The 23,114-nt window shown below is 35.9% G+C and overlaps 1 protein-coding gene across 1 annotated transcript in view; it reads right to left on the bottom strand.

The window, feature by feature from the left end:
- Positions 1-23,114, bottom strand: part of CCDC91 (coiled-coil domain containing 91) — an 89,543-nt gene that overhangs the window by 49,919 nt on the left and 16,510 nt on the right. Inside the window, exons 6-7 of the mRNA XM_062490905.1 lie at positions 10,328-10,405; positions 546-653 (exon numbers count right to left, since the gene is read on the bottom strand). Of these exons, the coding sequence (XP_062346889.1) occupies positions 546-653; positions 10,328-10,405 (186 nt within the window). The remainder of the gene's footprint in view (positions 1-545; positions 654-10,327; positions 10,406-23,114) is intronic.

The raw sequence follows: 23,114 nt of genomic DNA, 5'->3' as shown, positions 1-23,114 counted from the left end.
GTGATTGATGTGTGTATACATAAATATATATGCATATATATGGATATTTCATAACTCCTCACAGCTTTTTATTTTTAGGTAAGATTTCTATGGAATCAAAATAGGTGTGGACAACACATGTTTTTGTCTACCATCTAAGAACCATCTCAAATTTGCACCAAAAATTCATGCAAATCCCACACAGTCAAATCCTGTATTTAACTACATAAATTAAAATAATTGAAGGGTTTCTCTGAGACCACAGAAAATGGCAGCTGTTAAGAAGTAAGTATTAAGTTGCTCTGAGACTTTTTCTCAGTTCTATACTCTCCTTGAATCTGTTCTAAGCAGGCTCCAGTGTTACAGAACATTTTCAATCCCAACAGATGAAGAGTCCTTATTTATTTAGCATTTCTAAATTCTTGTGTTTAGTGGTATGCTGAGGAAATAAGGTGAGACATGGATCATTTTCTTTGGGGATCATATATGTTAATATTTTTTTCAAACAGTAAAGAGGTGAAACTAAAAAGAAAATAATGGAAATTCTTGAATGTGCACATCCATACCTGAGCATCAAGGAGCTCTTCACATTTGTGAGAATGCTTTTCAATGGTTAATATATACTGCTTTTCAATAGCTGCTTCTTGCTGCTGAACTGTAGATTGTAGCAGCGCCTGCAAAAAAAGGCATAAAATACTCAACAAAGATATAACTGGGATGTTTATTGGTAACTACAGGTCCACTAAGACTCATCTACAACCAGAATGTGGAATGCTGTTATAAATTTGGAATGTGAAACGATTAAAGTACCTTTCCATGTAACACTACCTTGTTTTCAGTCATGGCTAACATTTTTTGGATCTCAGATTTCTTATACAGTCTGCCTAAAAGACAGCAGCATACATAAGAGAGAGAGAATTTCTCTTAAACATACTCAGTTTAGTGAGACCACACAAGAAGAGGAGAATATGAAAGCTGCTGGAGAAAAAAAAAAACCAAAAAACTGCCAGACATATTTCCCTGGCTGACAAAACTCCACATCCCCTCGGCACTGTGTAAGATCCCATGGGCCAAGCATGATCTTCACAACCACAAGTCAAGTAAAAGCAGATGGAAATTCTGAGTAACATAAAACATAAAAGAATGCCCCCCTCCAGGATGTTCACACTTGAATGTGAAGCAGTGGAAGTCAAAGTGTGGAAAGTCAAAGTACCAAGGCAGTAGCAAACAGCTGATGGGAGTAGGAGTTGTGAGCCTGTTTGTGCACATGCCTGAACTCACACAAGCTTGGCTAAGCCCTGCAGAACCTCCAGTGTCTGAATGCAGAAAGAGAAATAAAAAACTTGAAGATATGTGAAGAAACCAAATTATCATTTGGAAAACTACACTCAGGTTTCCTTAAACAATGATGGGAGCTACACATTTGGCTCATGTGATTTAAGCTTTTTTCCCTGATAAAGTCTTTATGCCACTTTCCAAATATTCATCGGACTATTTATACACAATGTACCAAACTATTCTTAAATAGCAATCAATATACTGAAGTAGTCAGAATGACTGGGTAAGTTAAAGCAGACATGACTTTTACAGAAAACAGACCTTCGGCCCAAATGCAGACAAAGAAAAAAACCCATCTTTCAATCAGTCTTTATTTTAGAGATATGTTTACTTCATGGAACATAACACACACATCAAATAAAATTTTGAATACTTTTAAAAAAACCCAAGAATGTAAAAAAAAAGATAAAATCTTCTGACAGTTTTTGAATTATTTTTCCAAATTTTCCACTAACTATCCTCTTATGCCAAAATCACTTTTCTTCAGTAATGCTGTAGCATGGTAGCAGTTCTCAGCACAATTTTAGTAATTAAAAAGGTTAAAACTTGTGCTGAATCGAAGTGTAAGAATACATTTACTAGTGTTTGCAGGGGATTTAGCAAACTATAAGTTTACTTTCAAAAAAGCCAATTTATTTCTAACTAAATTAAATTATTTTAAGAAGTTTAAGCACTCAGAAAAACTGAACTCTCAAAGAAGCATAATCTGTGTACATTAATCATTATACTCTGCATAAATTAGAATAGCCACATATCACTGGCAAAAATGAAGCCTGGACCCTGGGGTTTGGATTCCTTTTCTTTGCCTAAACTACTGTAGCAATAAATGATTTATATAACTGGTACAAAAAAAAATAATTCTGTTCTTAGGGAACACAGTAACAGAATGGTCATTAGGCTTCCATGGCATTTCTCAGACAATTTCTTGCTCACGCCAAGGGTTGAGTCACCTTGTGCACTTTGCTGTGCACATTTCACTGGCAACTCTTAAAATCCTATTAAATGGTATAAAGGACTTTCAGTTTTCAAGAAAATAATTATTATTCATTGGATGGCATGTAGAGGCCATTAAATTTTTATAATTAATTTATTATTATTATTTTTCTTTAGAAAATACATAAAATTCCACATTTAGAAACAAAAGCCTTCCTTTTCTGTCATACACTATTAACCCAGTTTAAACAGTACCACAGGGCTGATGCCGTATTTGACTGTTCCACTAGTTGGCCAAGTAAGAGGAAAGAGAGAAAAATCTCCCTATGTAGCACAGTACTACAGAAATATGGCACAGATGTGTGATACCCATCCAAAGCTCTAGTAAATTTCAAGATAATTAACTACTCAAACTAAATAATTTACAAAAAATTCATTTACCAATTAGCTCATTTGCTAAACTGAAATACACATTTGGCTCCTTGATGATCTCTAATATTTTAGTTACAACTACAATGACACTAAAAATTTTTGATTAATTGCTATTCTGGGCAAATACTCTTATCAGTGCTGAAACACCACTTTCTTCCTTAATTAGTTAAGAAGGAGTTATTAATTATGCTGCTGGGCTGACATTCCATAAATCTATGGCCAGTGATCTAATACCAAGCTGGCATTCTTGAAACAGTCTCCTTTTAACTGAATCATTTCAAATAAGGTTACAGCAGAACAGAGCCTGTGGCATCTGTTGCATGAAATCAAGGGTAGGATTTCAGTATGAGTGCACATTTTAATTATTTTTTCCTTCTATATATTATGCAATGAACTTCCTTGACACTGGTTGGGAAGGGTCATCATAGAATCACAGGATCATAGGATTTTAAGGGTTGGAAGGGACTTTAAAGATCATGTAGTTCCAAGTCCCTGCTATAGGCAGGGACACATTCCACTAGACAAGGTGGCCCAGAGTTCCATCCAACCTCACTTCTTCCCCACTTTCTGATCTCTCTACTAACTCAAAAAAACTGTCAGAGAATTGATCCTGCTTTTCCTTCAATACTAAAGTGTCATGATGGCTTCTGACAGAACAAAGAGACTGAAACCCCTTCAGTTCTCTATAGAGTCATTTTAGTTTGATATATGATGCATCATCAAAACCACAGAAAACACATTATTTCCTCAAACCATTATAAATATCATCACACATCTAAACAACTGTATAAAATACTTTTAAGTTAAACTAGGTAAACTAAGTAAATTAGTCTGAACCCCTGTTTGAGCTTAGATAAGAACTAACCTTAGCTTTAAGTTTCACACATTGGAATAATTTTAGAAGACCTTAAGCCAAAACTAAATTCAAATTTCATAATAAGATCCATGATCACCCTGGGGAGTTCTTAAGGGAATGTACATCTATTACATGTTTTAGCACTGGTCAGAGTATCTAGTCCTGGAACTGCCAGCCCACTACCTGTGTGGTGGGAATCCTGGAGAATGGCAGTCCTGCATACACAACAGGGCCTGAAAACATGCACTGGGTCCAACATGAGAAGAAAAGCTTAAAACCACAAATGATCACAACACTTCATCCTCTATCTCTACAGTGTGTTATGTATTGAGTACCAGATTATCTCTAACATTTCTCCTCATACTCAAAAAGGCAAAAGTGCAATAACTATAGTTTTGCCAAAAGTGTAACACAGACATCCCAGCCTATTTTTAGTACAAACCTAATGGGTTCATTCTCCTGGCAACAGAAACCACAGCCACTTGCCCAAACAGAATTTATTGTATAGCCAGAAGCTAAAATCTAGGAGAAACCCTCTTGAAATAGCCAAAATACAGACTGTTACCCCCAATTCTTCCCAAGTTCACTGACAGTAATAAATTGCCAAACTCCTTTCACCCTTTTCTTTCAACTCCCTCTTTTTATTATAGGAAAAAAGCTAGTCAGAATAAAGGCACTAGGAAAAACTAAGCAGAGGTCATTATATTCTCCTAGCTCTTCTGAAAAAAAAAAAAAAGAAAAATATTAAAATAAATTCTGACCCCTGCAAAACACAGGCTTCCGAGATTCATAGAATTGTTTGAAAATGTTAAACGTACTCATATGTAACATCAGCATGAAATACAAATTGTGGTGTCCAAGTTGTTGGGTTATGTTTTAGAATGTTTCTTAAAAGCACCATATCAAAAGCCTTAGTCAATGCAAAAGAATATCCTGTTCAAGTAGCTAAATGGAAGACAGTATATCAAACCTCTTCTCTTTACTTCAAAATTGCTGAGTCAGGATGACCAAAACAAGTCATCTTTAAAAATAAAAGTTACTAATGAGAAGTTACCACACTGCTTCAAACATGTGAACTGTATTAAATACAGCAACAGTAATTCCACATTTTTAAGCTTTATAGCATTAGACAATGATTCATCTAATTCAGCATCCCGTCTCCACCATTTAATTACTTTCTACTACTTAATTTAAGGGTGAAATGCAATTAAACAATTGCTGAATGACAAAACAGAGCAGAGGACACAATGAAAATTCTCTCCTGACCCGTGGAAAAGATACATTAACTCAATGAAATGTGTTATTTGACTAGCTGTGTTTTAATTCACCTATTATCTAAGACAGAGATGATACAAATAAAACTATTTAAAAGATTTCTGAAAATGTCTTTTTCAAAAGAGTTCAACTTACTCACTTCAACTCAAAATACTGCACATTTTCATGACTGGGTGATTTCCAGGTGAGTCTGCCTTTTTAGTGAAAATGAAACATATCCATTTAGGTGCTATGGAGTATGAGGGGTTAAATACAACGAAGGGGTAATGTATTTTTGCAGTGATATAAAAAATTCCGATTCATATTAAACTGCTTGTAGTTGAAATTGTGTTGATCCATACCAGTAAGTATGGATCTTACAGTTTGAATACTATTCTGGGTTTTTCTAGGTAGCTCAGTTTTACTGGTAAGTGAGTATAAAGGATTTATTTTTCACAAAACACTGTTCTCACAGAGTCTTGCCAGAAGCAAACTGCAAACTAACTCTTAATCTTCTATTAGCCTTCCTATTTTCATAATATTTAACATTGTATTATTCTATGGTCAGAAGCACATACACAGTTCATCCTTACTAGAAGGGGAAGGAGATTCCTTGAAATTTCTATAATTGCTTTCAAAATGTAAAGGCCATTTACTCAATGATAAAATATTTTTGATAGCCAGATCTTTGAAAGTATGAGACTTGATTGCACCTTGCTTTTATTGGACTTCTGTAGAGAGACTTCCATGGTAGCATCACTGTTGCACAGAACTACTCTTACAATGTGAAATCCCAAGGAATCTCTTCTTTTCCAGACATCAGCTCTCCATGAGAAAAAACAGTGTTGTTTTATACTCAAGGACCACTTGAATTCTAGTGTGACTTGCACACGAACAAGCAGAGTAGCTGGAAGTGAAATACAAGCCCTTGCAACAATTTTGGATTTGCCCTTTTATTCATGTGTCAGGCCTTTCTGAGCCAGGATGTCAACTTGGAAACTTAATAAGCTAAGCTGATGTTTTAAAGATCTGAGAACTGGCCGCATTTCAGAGTTCTCCCTCACTAGGGATAAACTATGTCTAAAAAAAGATATCCTAATTCTAGATTAACTTCTTTTGTAATGAAATCCTTTAAAATTTCCCTTGTTTATTAGAGGGCAACCTTTCAGTTCAGAGGTGTATTACTGACACAAATATTTTTGAAAGAAAATCTGATGGTCTCCACCTATTCCATGCTTTGAAAATCTGTTCTTACATTCCGAAAATCTGAAAAAATATCACCACCTTTCACTGAAAACTGATGGACAAAACTCTTACCACAGCAAGGGCTGGGAAGAACTTAGCACCTTGAAGTTCATTTCTATGAAGGGAACACACATCTGATTCATACAGGCTGTCTTTTAGAACACTAAATAACTGCATAAAATAATCTAAAGAAATAAAAACCATCAAATAAATACACCTGCCTGTAACCTCATATTCTTTAAAGCCTACATCAGAGGATATTTTATAAGATGAGAAACAAAACAGATTAAAACTATTAACTTATCTATTTACGGAACTGTGACAATTTCAGAACAAAAGCTTGAATAAACAACATAGAAGAAATTCTTATGTTGCTTGTGGTAAATGTCTTAAGATGTGATGTGATCCCACAAGCATAACTTCCAAGATCTACATTTACTTTTCTTTACCGTGGATAATTACCAGGGATAAAAGTTTAAAACAACAATGACATGAAAGACAGAAATTAAACAAAATTAGGTAAACATGAGAAAGGGAAACTTGGCCTACACAGAACACTGAGTTAATTTTTAATTTGCTTTCCTGTGGTTTTTAATACATATTTCATGACTGTATTGTGGATGGTTTATTTGTTGTAAGGAAGATTAGAATGTGAGATGCTTAACAATGGCCAAGGTTTTTGAGGGTTTGTGCTACAAAGCATCTAATGGTCTCTATTAATGGACTTCCCAACGCATTCAACAGGTGAACATTCCAAAGTTAACTGAATTCAATTCTAAGGACTTTGGTACATCCAGGTCCTTGAAAATAAGTCTTTTGATATTAGACTTCTTGTGTAAGCTTCATTTTCAGTGCTGCTGCCATATTAAGAAGGACCAGTCAGGAGTAGGAGTTGAGGGCGTTTGTCCTCAAACTTGAGTACCTGGTCTGCCCAGGGATACCACACTAGTGAAAGATCCATGTGGAGAAATACTGTCCCTTTTAGAACAAATAAGTCCCCAAAATACAGGAAAGGGACTAGAAGGAAGTGTAAGCCATTTGGAAGTATAGAAGATACATCAACAACAACAGAGGTCTGCTCCAGTACATCTGCAGGGAGTGGAATTAGCTCTGGATGAAAGAAAACTGTGATTTTCTGGTTACCAACTTGGCAGCTTTGTACACAGAAGCCACAAAATGGCAACTCTCTTTTCCTCTGTAAACCAAAAGGAAGGCACGTTCACAAATCCACCAACAGTAACACTTCTCTAGGCCAGGAATACAGAAAAGACAAGTAAGTCAACTTTCTTCCACTGTTGCTCCACTCAAGGCTTCAATACCTAAGTTAGAGGATTTGGGGTTTGAGGCATTCTGGGGATTATTTCCTGGGGCTAAGGATGAACTGCTCATATTTTTACAAGCTATCTTTAAACAAGCGATGTTGGGCATTATAAGTTGTGCTACGGCTCTGCTTGAAGCAGCACCACAAAACTACAATTTCAGAGAATTAGTCAGAATTCCAACACTCCTGACTGACACACAACCTAATTAGGGCCTGAAGAGTCCCCTGATTGGAATAACCTCCATCAATTCACTTTATTAAATCCCCAGAAATGCAAAATAAGCTTGTTCTCATTGCGAACAAGATTGTCCTTCCCATGCCCTTTAAACAACTCATAGACTTGTTTAGGTGAATTTCCATACTCAAGGTAATTTGGGAATTGATTAGATAGTACTCACAAAAAACCTTCTGAAAATGGAAATTACTTATGCATATAAATAATATGTATTAGAGTAACACAGTCTAAATCCTAAAGAAGACATATTTCAGCACAAAATTAAGTCTGGCTAATCATGAGTAAATTAAAAAAGTTAATGAATCTCAAGATTCTGTCTTTCACTAAAAGGACTAATTAGATTTACTTTAGATTCTTAAACAAATGTTACATGTAGGAACCCTTATTTGGTTACCTAACTAATTGCCACCATATCTGAAAAATAATAAATTCCTAACAATCTAAGCAGTTAAAAAGCCCCAAAAATGAAAGACACTACTTTTTTAATTACAGAACCACATTTGACTCATTTACTTAAGAAAAAAAAATGGTAGCCCTGTTCCATATTGAAATATTATCAATGAATCAACATTTTAAAAGAATCCATGAAATAGTTTTCTCAAACAAAGCTGCAGAACAGTTTTTGCCTCCATTGAATTCCCTGAGGATTGTTACTTTTTTATTTCAAGTACATGTCAAACAGTTACAAAAAAAAGTATTAAAGTATAAACAACCAGCCAAAAATGCTCGGGTTTTTTTAAACCCAGCAATCCTTCTGGATTTTTTTTTTTTGCTACCCTGATGAGTAAGTCACCTCATGTTTGCAGACAGGGTTGATTGCAGCAATTTACTCACAGCTTAGCATATCCGATATTATTTCTCATCAGAGTGTTCAACTAACCACATGAGGCAACAGCAAAGCTTGTATGAGGTATATTCATGTCATGGTTCCCTGGTATTAAAGAGTGACTTAATGAAATTTGAATATAAACATTCTATGAGAAAGAATACACTAAATATAAACAATGAAACACAAGGTTCAATTAACTCCCTAATCTTTTGTGCCAAATCACTGAAACTGACAAACATAAATCTTATTCTCCAGAAGATATATCAGATCTACCCAGCTGCTGCTGACTGGTAAAACAGCTTTCAAATATGATTATGGCACATAAATACATCCCTTTATCCAACTACATAGGAAGAAATTAGCCCTCTAAAGGGTCAACAAAACCCATGCAGAGCTCCCCTTTAGTTCATACAAATAAATTAAAATGGTGAAAAATTACCCCTTGAAAACATTAAAAACTTTCTTTCAATAATATAAAATGGTTGGATTTCACAATTTCCTTATATTTTCAGAACTAAAAAGAAGGAAACATAAGTGCAGCAATTATTAAAAGCTCACAAACTTACATTTTTCAAAATGTAAGTTCATACATGATCAGCCTGGTATTTCACACACCTAGAACAAAACAGAAACATCTTCTTGCCACTGAAGATATTCAGTGGCACATCCAAAGGTACACACTCCAAACAGAATTCCCTTTTGAGAACTTCTAAGGCAAAGGGGTCCTTAAAGAAGTAAGGGAAGAGAAGCACAATAATTCTCACCCCAAAGTGAAATGAGGGAGGCATGGAGAAGTGGGACACCACCAATGGCCATGTTTAAGTTTTCTAAGGAATGGAAACTTTTGAAACTTTTTTCTGGATAGGTTCAAAATGAAACTAGTATAGGTCATATTGATGGAGACAGACATATTTCTACAGAGACCCAATTTCAGTATTAGCTAGAACACTATTAAGATTTATTAGCAAAATTATTAAAAGGCTTTCTAATATTCATAAAATCATTAATATTGGAAATGATCTCTAAAATCATCGCGTCCAATCCCTAACACAGCCAAGCCCACCACTAAATCTTCCTGGTCTCTATGCCAGATCATTCTTTGGTTACAAATTACTGCTACCAAACAGTTAAAATCTGAAATTCTCTTTTACTAACTACATTGTCAGATTTGTGTTCTCAGCTCACAGCTGCCTACCAGGTCTTAAGTTTCCCTTTTCATTTTCAAAACCAGCCTTCATTTCCATTTGCCATTATCAGTTTTCCTCCTGCCAGATCCACTTTAAGTCTAATTAGAATTCTTAGCTTTACCTTCTCCTCCTCACTTGATTCAGTTTTTGTCCTCTGTGCATTTCTTACTCAATAGTTTCCATAACAGAACAAAAGACACAGATCTATGGTCCATTGTAACATCCAGTTCTTTCAACTTACAAACTGACAGGAACTAAAACATCACAAGAGAAGAATTACAGATTCAGCTTTATTTCACTCATAGCTCCCTCCCTTAGCACTGTGTAGATAAAAACCTGCTGAACTACTCTGTAATGCTGCTTTCCTGCAAGTGCAGCTCTGGAGACTGAAGAGGTCCAAAATGTGGATTTGTGATAAACAATCCAACCCAAAGTTTACCACAACTGACTGAGAACTTTGAGTTTTTTCTGGTTTTAAGTTTCCTTACTGAAAATGGCTAACCAACTTTATCTGAAGTTTTCCAAAGTGCAGACTGGGAAAACATGTCATGCAAAATTTCAGACCAAACAATCTAAATTGAAAGCAACAGAAAAGACAGTGAGAGAGGTCGAGCAATCAGCACTAGCAGTACTAGTAATTGTTCACTGCAGGCAGTCATCCTGTTCACTATTACAATAACATCATTTAGAAATTGTGTTAGTTTGGTAATTCGTTTACCTTGAATTCTTCAACAATAATAGTTAAGGCTTCGTGTCCAGCTTTTCTCATGTCTTCTAATTCCTGCTTATGCTTTTCCTGTACAAAACCACAGAAAACATTATATACAAAATAGGCACCTGACATAACAATTTTCCTCAGTTTTGGTATCTTTCATGAAGAAATCCACACAGCTTGATCCTTGAGATACTATATATATAATGTGTGTATATATATGTGTATATATATATATATATATGTATGCATACATACATGCTAAATTCAAATAGGTCCCAGTATTAAACTTATTTTATTTCTTAATTTTTCTTTATAGAACCCCAGATGATTCTAAATGGATCCCAAATCTTTTTTAGAACTTTCTTTTTTTCTTGGTATACCTGTGGATGGGAGGACTTCCAAATCACCTTCTTACTAAATGTTACTTATTGCCTCTACCAATAAAAATGGTGAGATGAAGTAGTATCAAACTGAGTTTCCTAAGAAATGAACACCTTTCTCGTACTCCTTATGTGGCTCCTCCTTTATATTTTCTTTTATTCTTAAGATTCCTGGGAAAGTCTTCTTGCAAAATAAATCCTAAATAAATTTTTCAAACAAAGCTGCACTAATCACTTTTTTATTTACTGCTCAGTTACGTAAAAGGAATGTGGAAAGTAACATTCTAGCATGTTTTTTCTTTACCTAATAGTTTGCTAAGCCTGCAATGTGAACAACTCATTGGATTCTCACCAGCATTTCCCACTTATCAATGAGCAGCACCACTTTTTCCAATCACCAATTAGTAAGAAGATGAAAGACATTCCCTCCCTCATTCTTTGCTTCAGGGTCTCTTCTTGTATCAGCTCATATGGAAGGATGTAGTTGCTTCAAATCATCTTGGATTTAGATTATTGGATTTTCTCGGTGCAGAAACATGTTAATCACAAATGTTCCTTTGCAGTGATCATAGGACAAAACCATACACAACTTACACTACATATTTTTTTTTGCTTTTTGGGTCATAATAAAGTTGAAATCAATTAATACAATTCCATGCTTCCTAAGACCTGTGTGTTTGGAATAAGCAAAACGTAGTGTCTAACAAAGCATGTAAGATCTTTAAAAATTAATTAACCAGTCTGTAACTATATTTAACTAGAGATTCCTGCTCTGTAACTCCATACCTGTCTCCTGAAAGAGTAATCTTAGCAAAAAGTAGGGAATTACTGCTATAAAATCTTCTTACCTCTGTCCCAAATATAATGAGGTATTTGGATTTTATTTAATAAAACTGTGGGCTTTTGTGAAGCCCAGCAAGAACAACTCCTAAGCAAAAGAAGAATGGAAGATGGAAATATTTTGCCGTGTACATTAAATACTACATCAGACAAAACCACACAACATGTGGGTACATAATTTTAATCCCACCGTGATGCAATAATTTATCATTGACAACACAAATAATTCAAACAGTGATATTACACAGATTGGAAAAAACCCAATTGTTTTGACTGAGGAAGTAAGATATCTCATTCTGGTAGAAAGCACAGTGCCTCTCACTTGCATTACCGGGAAAGCAAAACACAGAGAAAAGAATGCCATTTGCCATCTTACAATAAATTCCTCAAGTTTTTTGGAACCAGTGACTTGTTCAAGGTCATATACTAAATGTGAACTGGTAACACAAGCTGAAGATCGACACCAAGGCATTCCTGTAACACCTGTAAGACTTCTGTTCCTGTAGGAAATGTTTGAGGCAGTTATCTGAGTTGCTGCTGACTGCCTGTCTTCTGCAAGGCTGTGGTACCTTCAGAGGTAGTTGCCACTCTGAGCCAGGATCTCTGAATTATGCACTCTCTTTCCTCTTTATTTCTGTACTTATGCAAGAACTATAGCTCCCTGCAGGTAACTGAAGTAGAAGACAAATTTCAAATCCATCTTATGCAGCTTTGTTTTACACAATTACATCATTAATACTCTTCATAGGGGACTCTGTTCCACTGAGATTTTTGTCTCCATAAAATCAACTCTTCTTAAAGAGCATCATTAAAAAATTACAAGTAACATCTAGCATCATAATGATTCTGTTAAGAAACTGAAGACATAGATTTATTATTTGAAGGTATAAATATTCTCTTCAATTCTCCCAAGTACAGAGAAAAAATAGTAATACTGAATGCAACAGAATGAAATCAATGAGAAACTGAGGTAAACATGATGAGAATCAGTCCATAGTGGCTAATTAATATACACACTAGAGTGTGCTATTGTGTGTAAAATAGAGATAAGTCACTATTTCTGTTCATCTGAAATACAAATGTGAGCACTACTCAACTAAGACACAGGAACATCTCCAGGACTCTAGCAAAGCAAGTATTTTCACTTTGGCCTGTTCATCAACATCCTAGTGAAAGATACAGCTAAGAAACTAAAGATAAGAAAAATATAGGTAGGAGAGAAGGATTTCAGATATCCCAAGATAATCAACCAAAACCCCCACATTATGCACAATCTTAAGCTCACCACAGGAAGCAAGGAGACACTGTGATTTATTTCATACAAGTAAATATCATTTGTACTTGGAGCATAACAATGGAAGACTTCGAGGTGAATAATGAAGTGAGGTAGCAAACAAACTTTCACAAGAAACTGCCTAACATCATGGTGGTGAGGACATTTCCTGCTGAGTTAGAAATGAGTTGAGCCAGAGCTGAGTGAGTGTGAACAGAGAAGCCTGCTGGGAATATTATGACTGATTAAATGTGAAAAACTATGCAAAGGAAATAGTATGGAAAGGCCTGTACATGCCCCAAACTGAAACATAATTACAGCTCCCCCACCACTCTCTGAGTATTTGCAATATATAACAAGGATCTCTACCCTGTCACATTTAAGACATTAATATTTCGTGAAGAACAACTCTAGTTTGTATCTGTTCTTTTTCTTCCCTCTACACCTGCATACATGCGCATACAAAGACCCTCCACTGAAGAGCACACTAAACAATGAAAAGAAGCTAAAACTTTCTCTGGCTGCCTTGAAGTTTTTAAAATACTACACAGATAGCTACTTCTTTGGGATGAAGCTGCAAATGTGCCAGGGCAACTTATGTCCTAGATACTTCGCTACCTCCCCACACAACCTAAATGGTGGGACAGCATAGCAAGAGGAAGCAAGGAAGAAGGAGTGAACAGGAGAACAATGCCAGGGAAGCTGACAAGAGAACATTTCCATTAAGCAACACAGAAAGCATGAAATATATTCTGAGCTTCATTAGGATATTGTCATGTCTATTATCTCAAAAGCATCCATCTTCTGATCAAATTAAATTCCATCATTGTCCATAAAGAACAAAATATTAATTTGGAAAGGGTTGCCAGCTGTAATCAATGGCTACTAATATTGAAGGCGGCTATAACACTCAACACAACTTTACATAGCTCATGCATTTAAAAATAAATCAGTATTTATGTAGTTCTGCACTGTAGTACATTTTTTGATACATATAGATATGTATGAAAAAATTACACTAGGAGAGTTTTCCTTCTTTCTATAGATAGGAGACTTACCTGCACATTGCAAGGGTCTGAAAAAAGGATGGCTGAGGGAAAGAGGATCATGTTAGGAAGTGCTTAAGCAAGCTGGACATAATTAAGTCTGTGATACCTGACAGGATGAGCCCACAAGTGCTGAGGGAGCTGGCAGATGTAATTGTGAGACTCTGCTCAACACCTGTGGGCTGATCACAATGACCTGGAGAAGTGTCTGAGAACTGGAGGTAGTAAATGTCATCCCTGTCTTTAAGAAATGACAAGGAATCACAAGGAGCTACAGGCTATGCAGTATTCAGTACCTGGGAAGGTAATTGTCCCAGTTTTTCCTGGGACAGAGTGAAGGTTTTCACAGTAGGGGGCCATATTTTGGATTTGTGCTGGTAATGTACTGGTAACTCATGGGTATTTTAGTTACTGCTGGCTTTTGGCACTTCCCTAAAATCCTCATGGAGAAGCTGCCTAAGTGTGGTCACGAGAAGCTGAAAGTGAGGTGGACTGAAAATTGGCTGAACTGCCACACCCAAAAGGTGGCAGTGTGTCTCAGTGGACAAGAAGCAGAACATGTGGCCAACAATCCTGGACTGCATTAGGCTAAATATTGCCCCCAGGTCACGAGAGGTGATCCTACCCCTCCACTCAGCACTGTTAGGGACATTCCTGGAGTACTGTGTCCAGTTCTGGGCTCCTCAGTATAAAAAACCATAAGGACATACTGGAGAGTGACCAACAAAGGGACACAAAGATGATGATGGGTCTAGATCATCCTTCACATAAAGATAGACTGAGAGAGCTAGGACTCACAAATATGGAGAAGAGAAGGCTCAGGGGGATCTTATCAATGTGCATAAATACCTGAAGGGATGATATAAAAAGAACAGAGTCAGGTTTTGCAATGGGCTGCCCAGGGAGGTGGTGGAGTCATTGTCCCTGGAGGCATTTGAAGAAAGACTGGATATGGCACTCAGTTTAGTCAACAAGGTGGTGCAGCTCTGTTAACCTTTGAGAAGTAATAAACATATGCTTTAGAAATACAACCAATTGAAAGAATGTATATTGAATTTTCATAGAGTTGTACTATTTGTAACACATGATAATGTTCCCAGCACATTCCTAGCGGATACCTTCAATCTTTTCATGGATGTTTAAAAACCTAAGACAACTACAAAGAAACCTGACACTCACTCAAGTAACTTCAAAAGCATGCAGGAATAAATTTCACTTAAGCATGAATAAAAGCTTTCCAAGATTTACTTCCAGAAGATATAAAAAAAGAACTCATAGCATCATAATATGCAAATACTCTAATAATTCTATTATTAAGCAGTAATATATCTTTGAAATTTTTTCAAATTTAATAAAAACACAAATTGCTTTTCCCTTGTTTTTGAAGCATAGAAAATAAGATTCATTATAACATAAACAATCATACTTAGCACAAAATCAACAGAAAGAAAAGTTACGTTTTTACATTTGAGTCTCCTTTTCATTTTCAGTATGTGAACTATTTTCTTTGGCCACCTCTTTAATTAAAACTCCAGGAGCAAACAGTGGTGATGTACTTATCTCTTGTACTTATTTTTCTTTTAATCTTAACTCTTTTTCTGATTTGTAAATCTCTTTTGGAACACTAAAAGCATTCCAAAGCAGATGTACTATATGAAATACAGCTGATCAACAGCTATTTTCCTATCAAAGTACAAGCAAAGCATCTTCAACACAAATTGTTGCCACCCTCATTCTGGGCTACAAATGCATTTTTGTTTGTTGGTTTCCTGAAGATAAGCGTTGAACAAGTTGTTGAACAAAACTCAGAGAATTCACTGGACAACCAGAGGCACAAGTATTTGATCAAGTTGCTCTATTTGTTCCATAGGAAAACTGACAAGAATTAAGATCAGAAAACAAAATAACCTTCAGCTTGGGAAACTGAGCATCAAATCAAAGAGGTTGGGATAAAGTAAATACCAAGAAAAACAGGCACTGAAGAAGATGACAATATAGCCTTTAAAATTCTTTCTTAGCTGAAGATCTGCATGAAAAGCTTCTCTTGACCTTGTTGTTTCAGAGAAAAGAGGGATGTGAAATAAAATCAGACATTGGTCAGTTAGACCATATTGTCCAAACCAGACAATACAAATGCAAACATCATCTGCAACTGAACTCCCAACATTTTCCTCCATCAGAGAACTGCTATCAAGCTGTAAACCTCAAGATTAACTTGTTGGTTATTTGTTTTACTTCCTGAAAAAGTCATAAACAGTCTAAGCATGAAGTGGGGGGGGGGGGGGGGGGGGGGGGGGGAATCCAAAGAGATAGGAGTTACACCTTTGCCAGAGAAAACAAAGAAGTATATAAAGAAAACAGGAGAACTAACTACTGCTCACTTATTTTAAGATACTGCTATGGATTCTGCAAGAAAGGGATTTTTGTCTAACCTCAGAAAAACTCCAGCTGGAAGGAAGCATCTGCCACAGACCAGAAAAAAGTATCCAAATCACAGATACACAGATTTTATATGAAACCTTCAATCCTTCTCACTTCCAGTGTATCTTAGGGAACTAGTAAGGCAGCACCACATTCTGAATGACTCTATTTTGCTTCCTGTAAAACCTCACATTGAACATGGATAGGTTTCATAGTACAAGCTCCTATTCTAACATGGCAGATATACTGAAAACCACCAAAAATGTTATATTCCATACAACAATTATTTAAGTTTACAGTAACTGATATTTTGACTAGTTTACCATTTCAAATACTGCATTAATCAGATTTTTGGTTCAGGCATTCCTGACCCTGCCCTTAACTGGCAATGAGGTAGGCCAGATTGGAGTAAAATATTCCAAATAATTCAGCCTGGGGAATATCCCCTGGACTGCAGCTATAACTTTAGTGACTGGGAGTAGGCTATTTATTTTTCTCAGTTTATGACCAAAGTATTAAATCACAAAATCACACAATCATTCAGGTTGGAAGGAACCTCTGGAGGTCATCTAGCTTAACCTCCTGCTGAAAGCAAGATCAACACTGAATTTAAACCAGATTGTTCAGATCCTTGTCCAGTGAGATCTTGAAAAACTCTGAAGATGGGGATTTCACAACCTCACTCGCTAAGACATCCCAATGCTTATCTTCATCATAAATAACCTCTTTTCTTTGTAACAAGTTGCAACTTCCCGTGTTTCAATCTATCACCATTTCCTGCTACACACCTCCACAGAACCTGCCTGACTCCATTTTTCTGACAACTTTGTAAGTATTTGTAATAATACTTTGTAAGTATTGACCATCTGCTATTAGGTTTCCTCAGAGCCTTCTGTTCTCCGGACTGAGTCAGTGTACACAGCAACCCTCTCATCCAAAACCTGAGTTTCATCACAGAAGGCAATCAGGTTGGTCAGGCATAATTTTTCTTTTGGTAAATCCATGTTGGCCGTTTCCAATCACATTGTTCACGTGCCCAGAAACAGCTGCCAAGAGCACCCACACCACGATATTTGCAAAGACCAAGAGGCTGGCATGCCTGGATCCATCCATCCATCATCCTTCTTGTCTCTTTCCAATAATCAGCAGCTTCCCCCAGTCTCTGAGTTGATGAAGAACTCTCTCATAGTGACAGCCAATTCTCTCATCACTCCTGAGCTCTGTGGTCTGAAGCTGCTCATTTTTACACATGACACCTCTCCCATTCCTTTTTGCTGAGCTGGTGAAGCTCTGGCTAAGCTTCCTTCCCAGACACCGTGCATTTATATGTGCACACTTGGCATGGGTCCCCAGAATCCAGTCAATTGTTGTGCTGGTTGATGCATGAGAGCCTGCTTTGGGTTATTTCTTTCATCACCTCCCATCCCTGAGGTGACTAAACCCCCACTTCTTACAAACAGATGTCAAACTCACACATGGGAAGAGAAATAAAGTCTTGCTTTACTCTCATACAAGCAACACACAAAAGATGGACAAATTAAGATGACAGTATTTAATTCTCAAGAATTTGTTAAAGAACGTGGGCTTGATTAGCAAAGATGATGACAACATCCTGACATCATCAAATTGCCTGACATCAATGAAGTTCCAATTCTACAGCAGTTGTAACAAACAAGCAACACCCTGACATCTCCCACAAAACTCCCTTACACTTTGGAACAAAGATATAAACCTGGGTACCTAAAGAGCAAATCCCAGGTGAAAACCATAACATACATTTATTAATTTCTGTATTTTAATATACGTCAAACACTGATGGTACCGAACTAACAGCAAAACTAGTTACTGCAGAGGAGAAAAGTTATGTTTGAGGATGTAGGAGAGGTAGAAAATCTAAATAATCTCTTTAAAAAAAGAGATAAATTTAATCTAATTTCTTCCTCAAAGCAAAGCAGTTTCACAGTCTCACTAAAATCACGAGAACAAAGTCAAAATCAATTTTTTTATCAAAATTCAGCCTGAAAACATCAGATGTAACATTCAGAAAGAGTCAGCAATGATTGATGCCACCTTAAGTTACTTAGAGGTAACTAAAAGCCATGTTGAATTTTAATTGGGTTTTGGTGTTGGTTTTTTTGTTGTTGTTGCTGTTGTTTTTTTGGTTTTTGTTTTGTTTTGTTTTTTTAAATTAAACTGTGATTTGAAAAACACAGACCTATTAAATTTTAAAAATTACAGATCATTAAGCTATGTCAATTAATCAATTTTTTAAATTTACTACTACTGTTGACCACAAAAAGCAAATGGATTAATACAGATAAATATGCAGAATTCTAGAGTTACAGTAAAAATAACAAAAATAGTCATATACCTGTGCTTTTCAAAATACACTCTAAGAGTAATACAACTCAAGATTCTTGACACTTTTATATGCTCCATTTACTACTTCATCTTGATGACATTAACTCTTAGACAAAACTGAAATAAATCTCTGATAAATGCATAAATATGAGGCAGGAACTGACTTTCCCATTACTGTATCTGACATTCATTCACCCTCCAAATCTTTTCCTTGTTGCCTTTTCATTGTTTCTAGAACACCCCTCACTTTCTTCCACCCCTCAACTCTGTCTTTCCCTCCAACGATGTTAAAACCACGATTCTCATATTTGAATTTTTTATTTTGAACAACAGTAATTCTACAGTTCCCTCTTTAATCTATTCAATATGCTCCAGTTAAAAACAAAAAGCCCATCTCCCCCTTTCCCCCCCTAAACAATCCCCAAAACCAAAAAACCCCACCAAATATCCCACAGTAGCCAAAACTTTCCCTCCCTAGCAAGAACCCTGTTGTTGCTGAAAGAGTGAGAGGGAGAAGCAGAGGGAGTCTAATTAGGACACAAATATTGTTTCCTCTAACTCTACAAACCCAGACCATACAAACACCGACCCTTTCAAAGACCCTCCAATCCTTTCTCCAAGCCAGCTGGCAAGGAGGCAAAAACAAGCTCACTCTTCCTTTGTTGTATGTGAGAAATTAAAATGTAAATACATTTTTAAAAGGCTATAGAATTAAGACTGAATTTGACAGAAAGCTTGAGCTGTGTTTTAGCTTGGTCTGAAACTTCTTGGTATTTTACACTACGTCAGACCTCCCACAAATTGGCTTACCCAGATGAGAAAAATCATGATTAAGACACGTTCTTGTTCTGAGCAGCTCCCCTCTTCAGAGGGGCACAAATATTGCTTACAGTAAGGCTCTTGGCTAAAAGTATTTGCAAAAAGGGAAAGCAAATCCTGCTGGAATATAGCCTTCTCGACTAGATGTATGCAGATTTATTAAGCATATGTAAAGGTATTTAAAGGCCTGGAGGCCATATTTTAAAATGTAAAGCAGTGCAGCACCAGTTAAAAACACAAAATATTATAAAAATGAATAAAAATTTTATTCTTCCTTAAAAAAATACTACTTTGTTTCTGTAGTGCAATGGCAGATTCATCAGTTATGTCAGTGATTGGTATAAGATAATTTAATTGGTGGTGACAGAAATGGGACTGTGTTGGAAGTTGATAAAGTATTGTCACAGGATTTGCAACCCAACTCAAAGAGCCGCTATTTTTTTATTTAACAAATAATCATTTATCAAATAAAAGTGAAAGAAAAGACAGACAAATTTGATGTAAGCAGGAGGGTGCCACTAGACCCCCATTCATGAGAGAACTTTCTAATGAAAATATTATGTGAAATATGAGATACCTTTAGACTATTTCTGTAGTCTGTATTATCTACAATATCCCCTTTCTTCCTGCATGGGAGATGTCCACTGCATTTTTTGGCTGAATTCCATAAAGCCCTGAATAATTTTCCTCAGCTTATAACGGTCACCACATTGATAGAAAATAACAGCAGATATCTAAGACTAATCTGTCTTAAAACAACACCACTGAATGTGCTAAAGTGGCACAGAGTTGAAATGTGTCTTTATAAGCAGTGAGTCCAAGTCCCAGGGACTCAGGGAACCCCCCCACCAGCCCAGCTGAACACAGCTGTTTTCCCACTGGGGATTCTATGTAGGTAGTGGAACTCCCAAGGGGCAGAGATGTAATCACACTCCATATGAAATCCCTGAATTGTTCCCTCTACTGACCTTTCTCAGGTTTTATTTTCTTTGTTTTATTCAGTCTTTTAAACAAAGTGTTTCGCAAAAGTATTTCACAAAGTGTTTTCACAAAAGCAGACACCACACACTGTCTGGAATTAGCTTTTAGCTCCAAAAGATGGAAATGGCTCTCCTTTTCTGCTTATCATTAGCAAGAAGGCTCTTCAAGAATAAAAAGTACATTTCCAGTTATAAAGTTTGAATGTAAGGGAGCTTCAGAACATTTTCCATTCTTTGCTGCTTATGAGCTCAAACTTATTTTCCTTCTGAGCTTCCCTGAAGTTATCAAGACTTACTGCAAATTCTCTGCCTAGCAGGTCAATGGAAATGTGCTTTTCAATGACACACTAACTTCTTACTTATCTCAAAAGTCAGACAAATTCACCTCTTTGAAAACCTAGCACAGAAACTTTACATTCTCCCTATATAAACAGAAGTACATTAAGCAGAAACTTACTGGCTAAAATTACTAAGATATAAAAAAAAATTGTAATAAATGAAGAAATTCAGAATTTCTCTCAGACCTTTATCACAATGCCTTACATAATTTTTAAAGCATTATTCAGACCTTGATTTTCATAATTTTATTTTGTCATTATGGTACTCACTTCTGGAAATTAACATTGATCATCCTAACCAATTATTTGCCTGAGAATGCTTTAATTTGTAATGCATATTCAAAACCAAAACACTGCATGTGTTTATTAATACATTCAAGTAATAGGTTTATTTTTAAGAAATTACACAGAATTGGGAAAATCTGTTTTATCTCAATATCCTCCAGGTTTAAGAACAGATGTTCTAGTTTTCATTAGTATCAGCTTTCTTTCAGTGATAAAACTTTTGCCAAGAATAGTAAAAAAGTTCTCAGTAGTTTAAGTATGTGATTATTTTAAATATCAAATGCTCTTCTGGACCTTTTAAGCCTTTAATTAGGAAAAAAAAACTTATACAAGTTTCAGCAGCAAAACATTATTTATTTATTAAAGAGCAGCAACAATAAAGTAACCAATACTTTATCTCTGGAACTGATTTCTCAATATCAGGAGTTATATAGAAGTGACCTGTTACACACCTCTGCAGTAGTTTAAAATACTAGCTATTTGTTGACACTTTCCTATATATTAACATTTTGGCAGTTCACTCAAAAAAAAAGTCAAGGCATATTTAATAAGGAAGTTTCCAAGGTAACTGAGAAGGGATGAATAAATTCAACTTTGATATTTAAGTCACAAGAGTTTCTTGGCTATGTAATAACTTCTAGTGTGTGAATTAGATTAGAGTACAATTATACAAATAAATTTGCTAAATACGTGGCAAATTATACATTTCAGCTGGGTTTAGAAACACAAGTAAGCTTGGTGTTTCAACACCAGGTGTATACTATATATAAATAAAATTTAATACAGATTGGAAAAGCAAATGTGAAGGTGTAGCCAGCTAATTAAGTAATAAAAGTTTCAGTAATGTATTAAGCTTCATTCTGCAGTCATTCATCGTTTATTAATGAATTACAAACCAAATAAGACAATTTAACAGGTAAAGGCCAATGAAGGGACAATCCTTCAAATTTCTCCCCAAGACATAATTCTCGCATTTGCTGTGCATCCCATGCCTCCACGTGTGTAAGCAGAAAGCACAAATTATTTTAAAAGTATTGTCTAATTTTGGCTAATACTGGCTAAGATATACTGTTTTGGTGGTGAGGAATGCTTAGGTACTCACAATAATTACCCTGTCTCCAATGCCTTACACTGGACACAAACAGGACATGGAGATACTCTGGCACCATTCCCCACATGTTTTAAGGAGATGCATGCCAGATAACTGCTCTGCAAGCATTGCAACATTTCCCTTTAACTGTTAAATCATCTTGTCTGGTCCACAGTTCATTAATAAACTGTGAATGGCTGCAGATTGATGAAAATGTTATTGCTCATTAACCTGCTGTACCTTTAAACTTACTATTTCAATCTCTATCAGATTTTATTTATGTAACAGATAACTGGCCTTAAGTATTGTCTTAGCAATACAGGGTACCTAAGTTCCTTTCTACACAGGTTTCTTTTAAAATAATTTTCGCACATATGCATTATCCTCTCAAAAATCCAATAAGATACTACTCCTACAAAAGCTAAAAAAACCTTGATGTGAAAATCTGATGAGACAAGACTGGGGGTAAAGAACTCTAACCAATCAGTGCTAAATATATCTGGGCATTTCACGACCTTCTTAAGTAGAATTTCCATATTAAGTAGGAGAAAAACTAAAAGTTTAATCCCTCTTTGATTGTACTCACTGTGAATGTGCAAATGAAGATGTGCAATAGCTGTCACAGACTTGTAACACACTGAACATCAATCAGTAAATGCACAAATAAATCCAGGATGCACTGGCACAAAACAGATCAGGACATGTACAAAGCAGCCAGGACACAAAACTTGGTTTAAACAAAACTGATTTGCTAGTACACACTTGCACACTAAGAAAATGAAAGTTTTTTAAGCACAATTTTTTCAATACTTTTAAAATAAGAAAGGCGAAAGAGGCACATAAGTGTAAAAAAAAAAAATGCTTGGCATGTCCTATGACTGTTACTGAAAATCAGATTATAAGGGAAGTCAAGCATCTCAAAGCTGTTAAATAACAGGACAACAGCATAAGAGAGGT

The sequence above is a fragment of the Cinclus cinclus genome, chromosome 4 (assembly GCF_963662255.1).
Source record: "Cinclus cinclus chromosome 4, bCinCin1.1, whole genome shotgun sequence".
Taxonomy (NCBI): Eukaryota; Metazoa; Chordata; class Aves; order Passeriformes; family Cinclidae; genus Cinclus; species Cinclus cinclus.
This window is presented reverse-complemented; position numbering and strand designations above follow the sequence as displayed.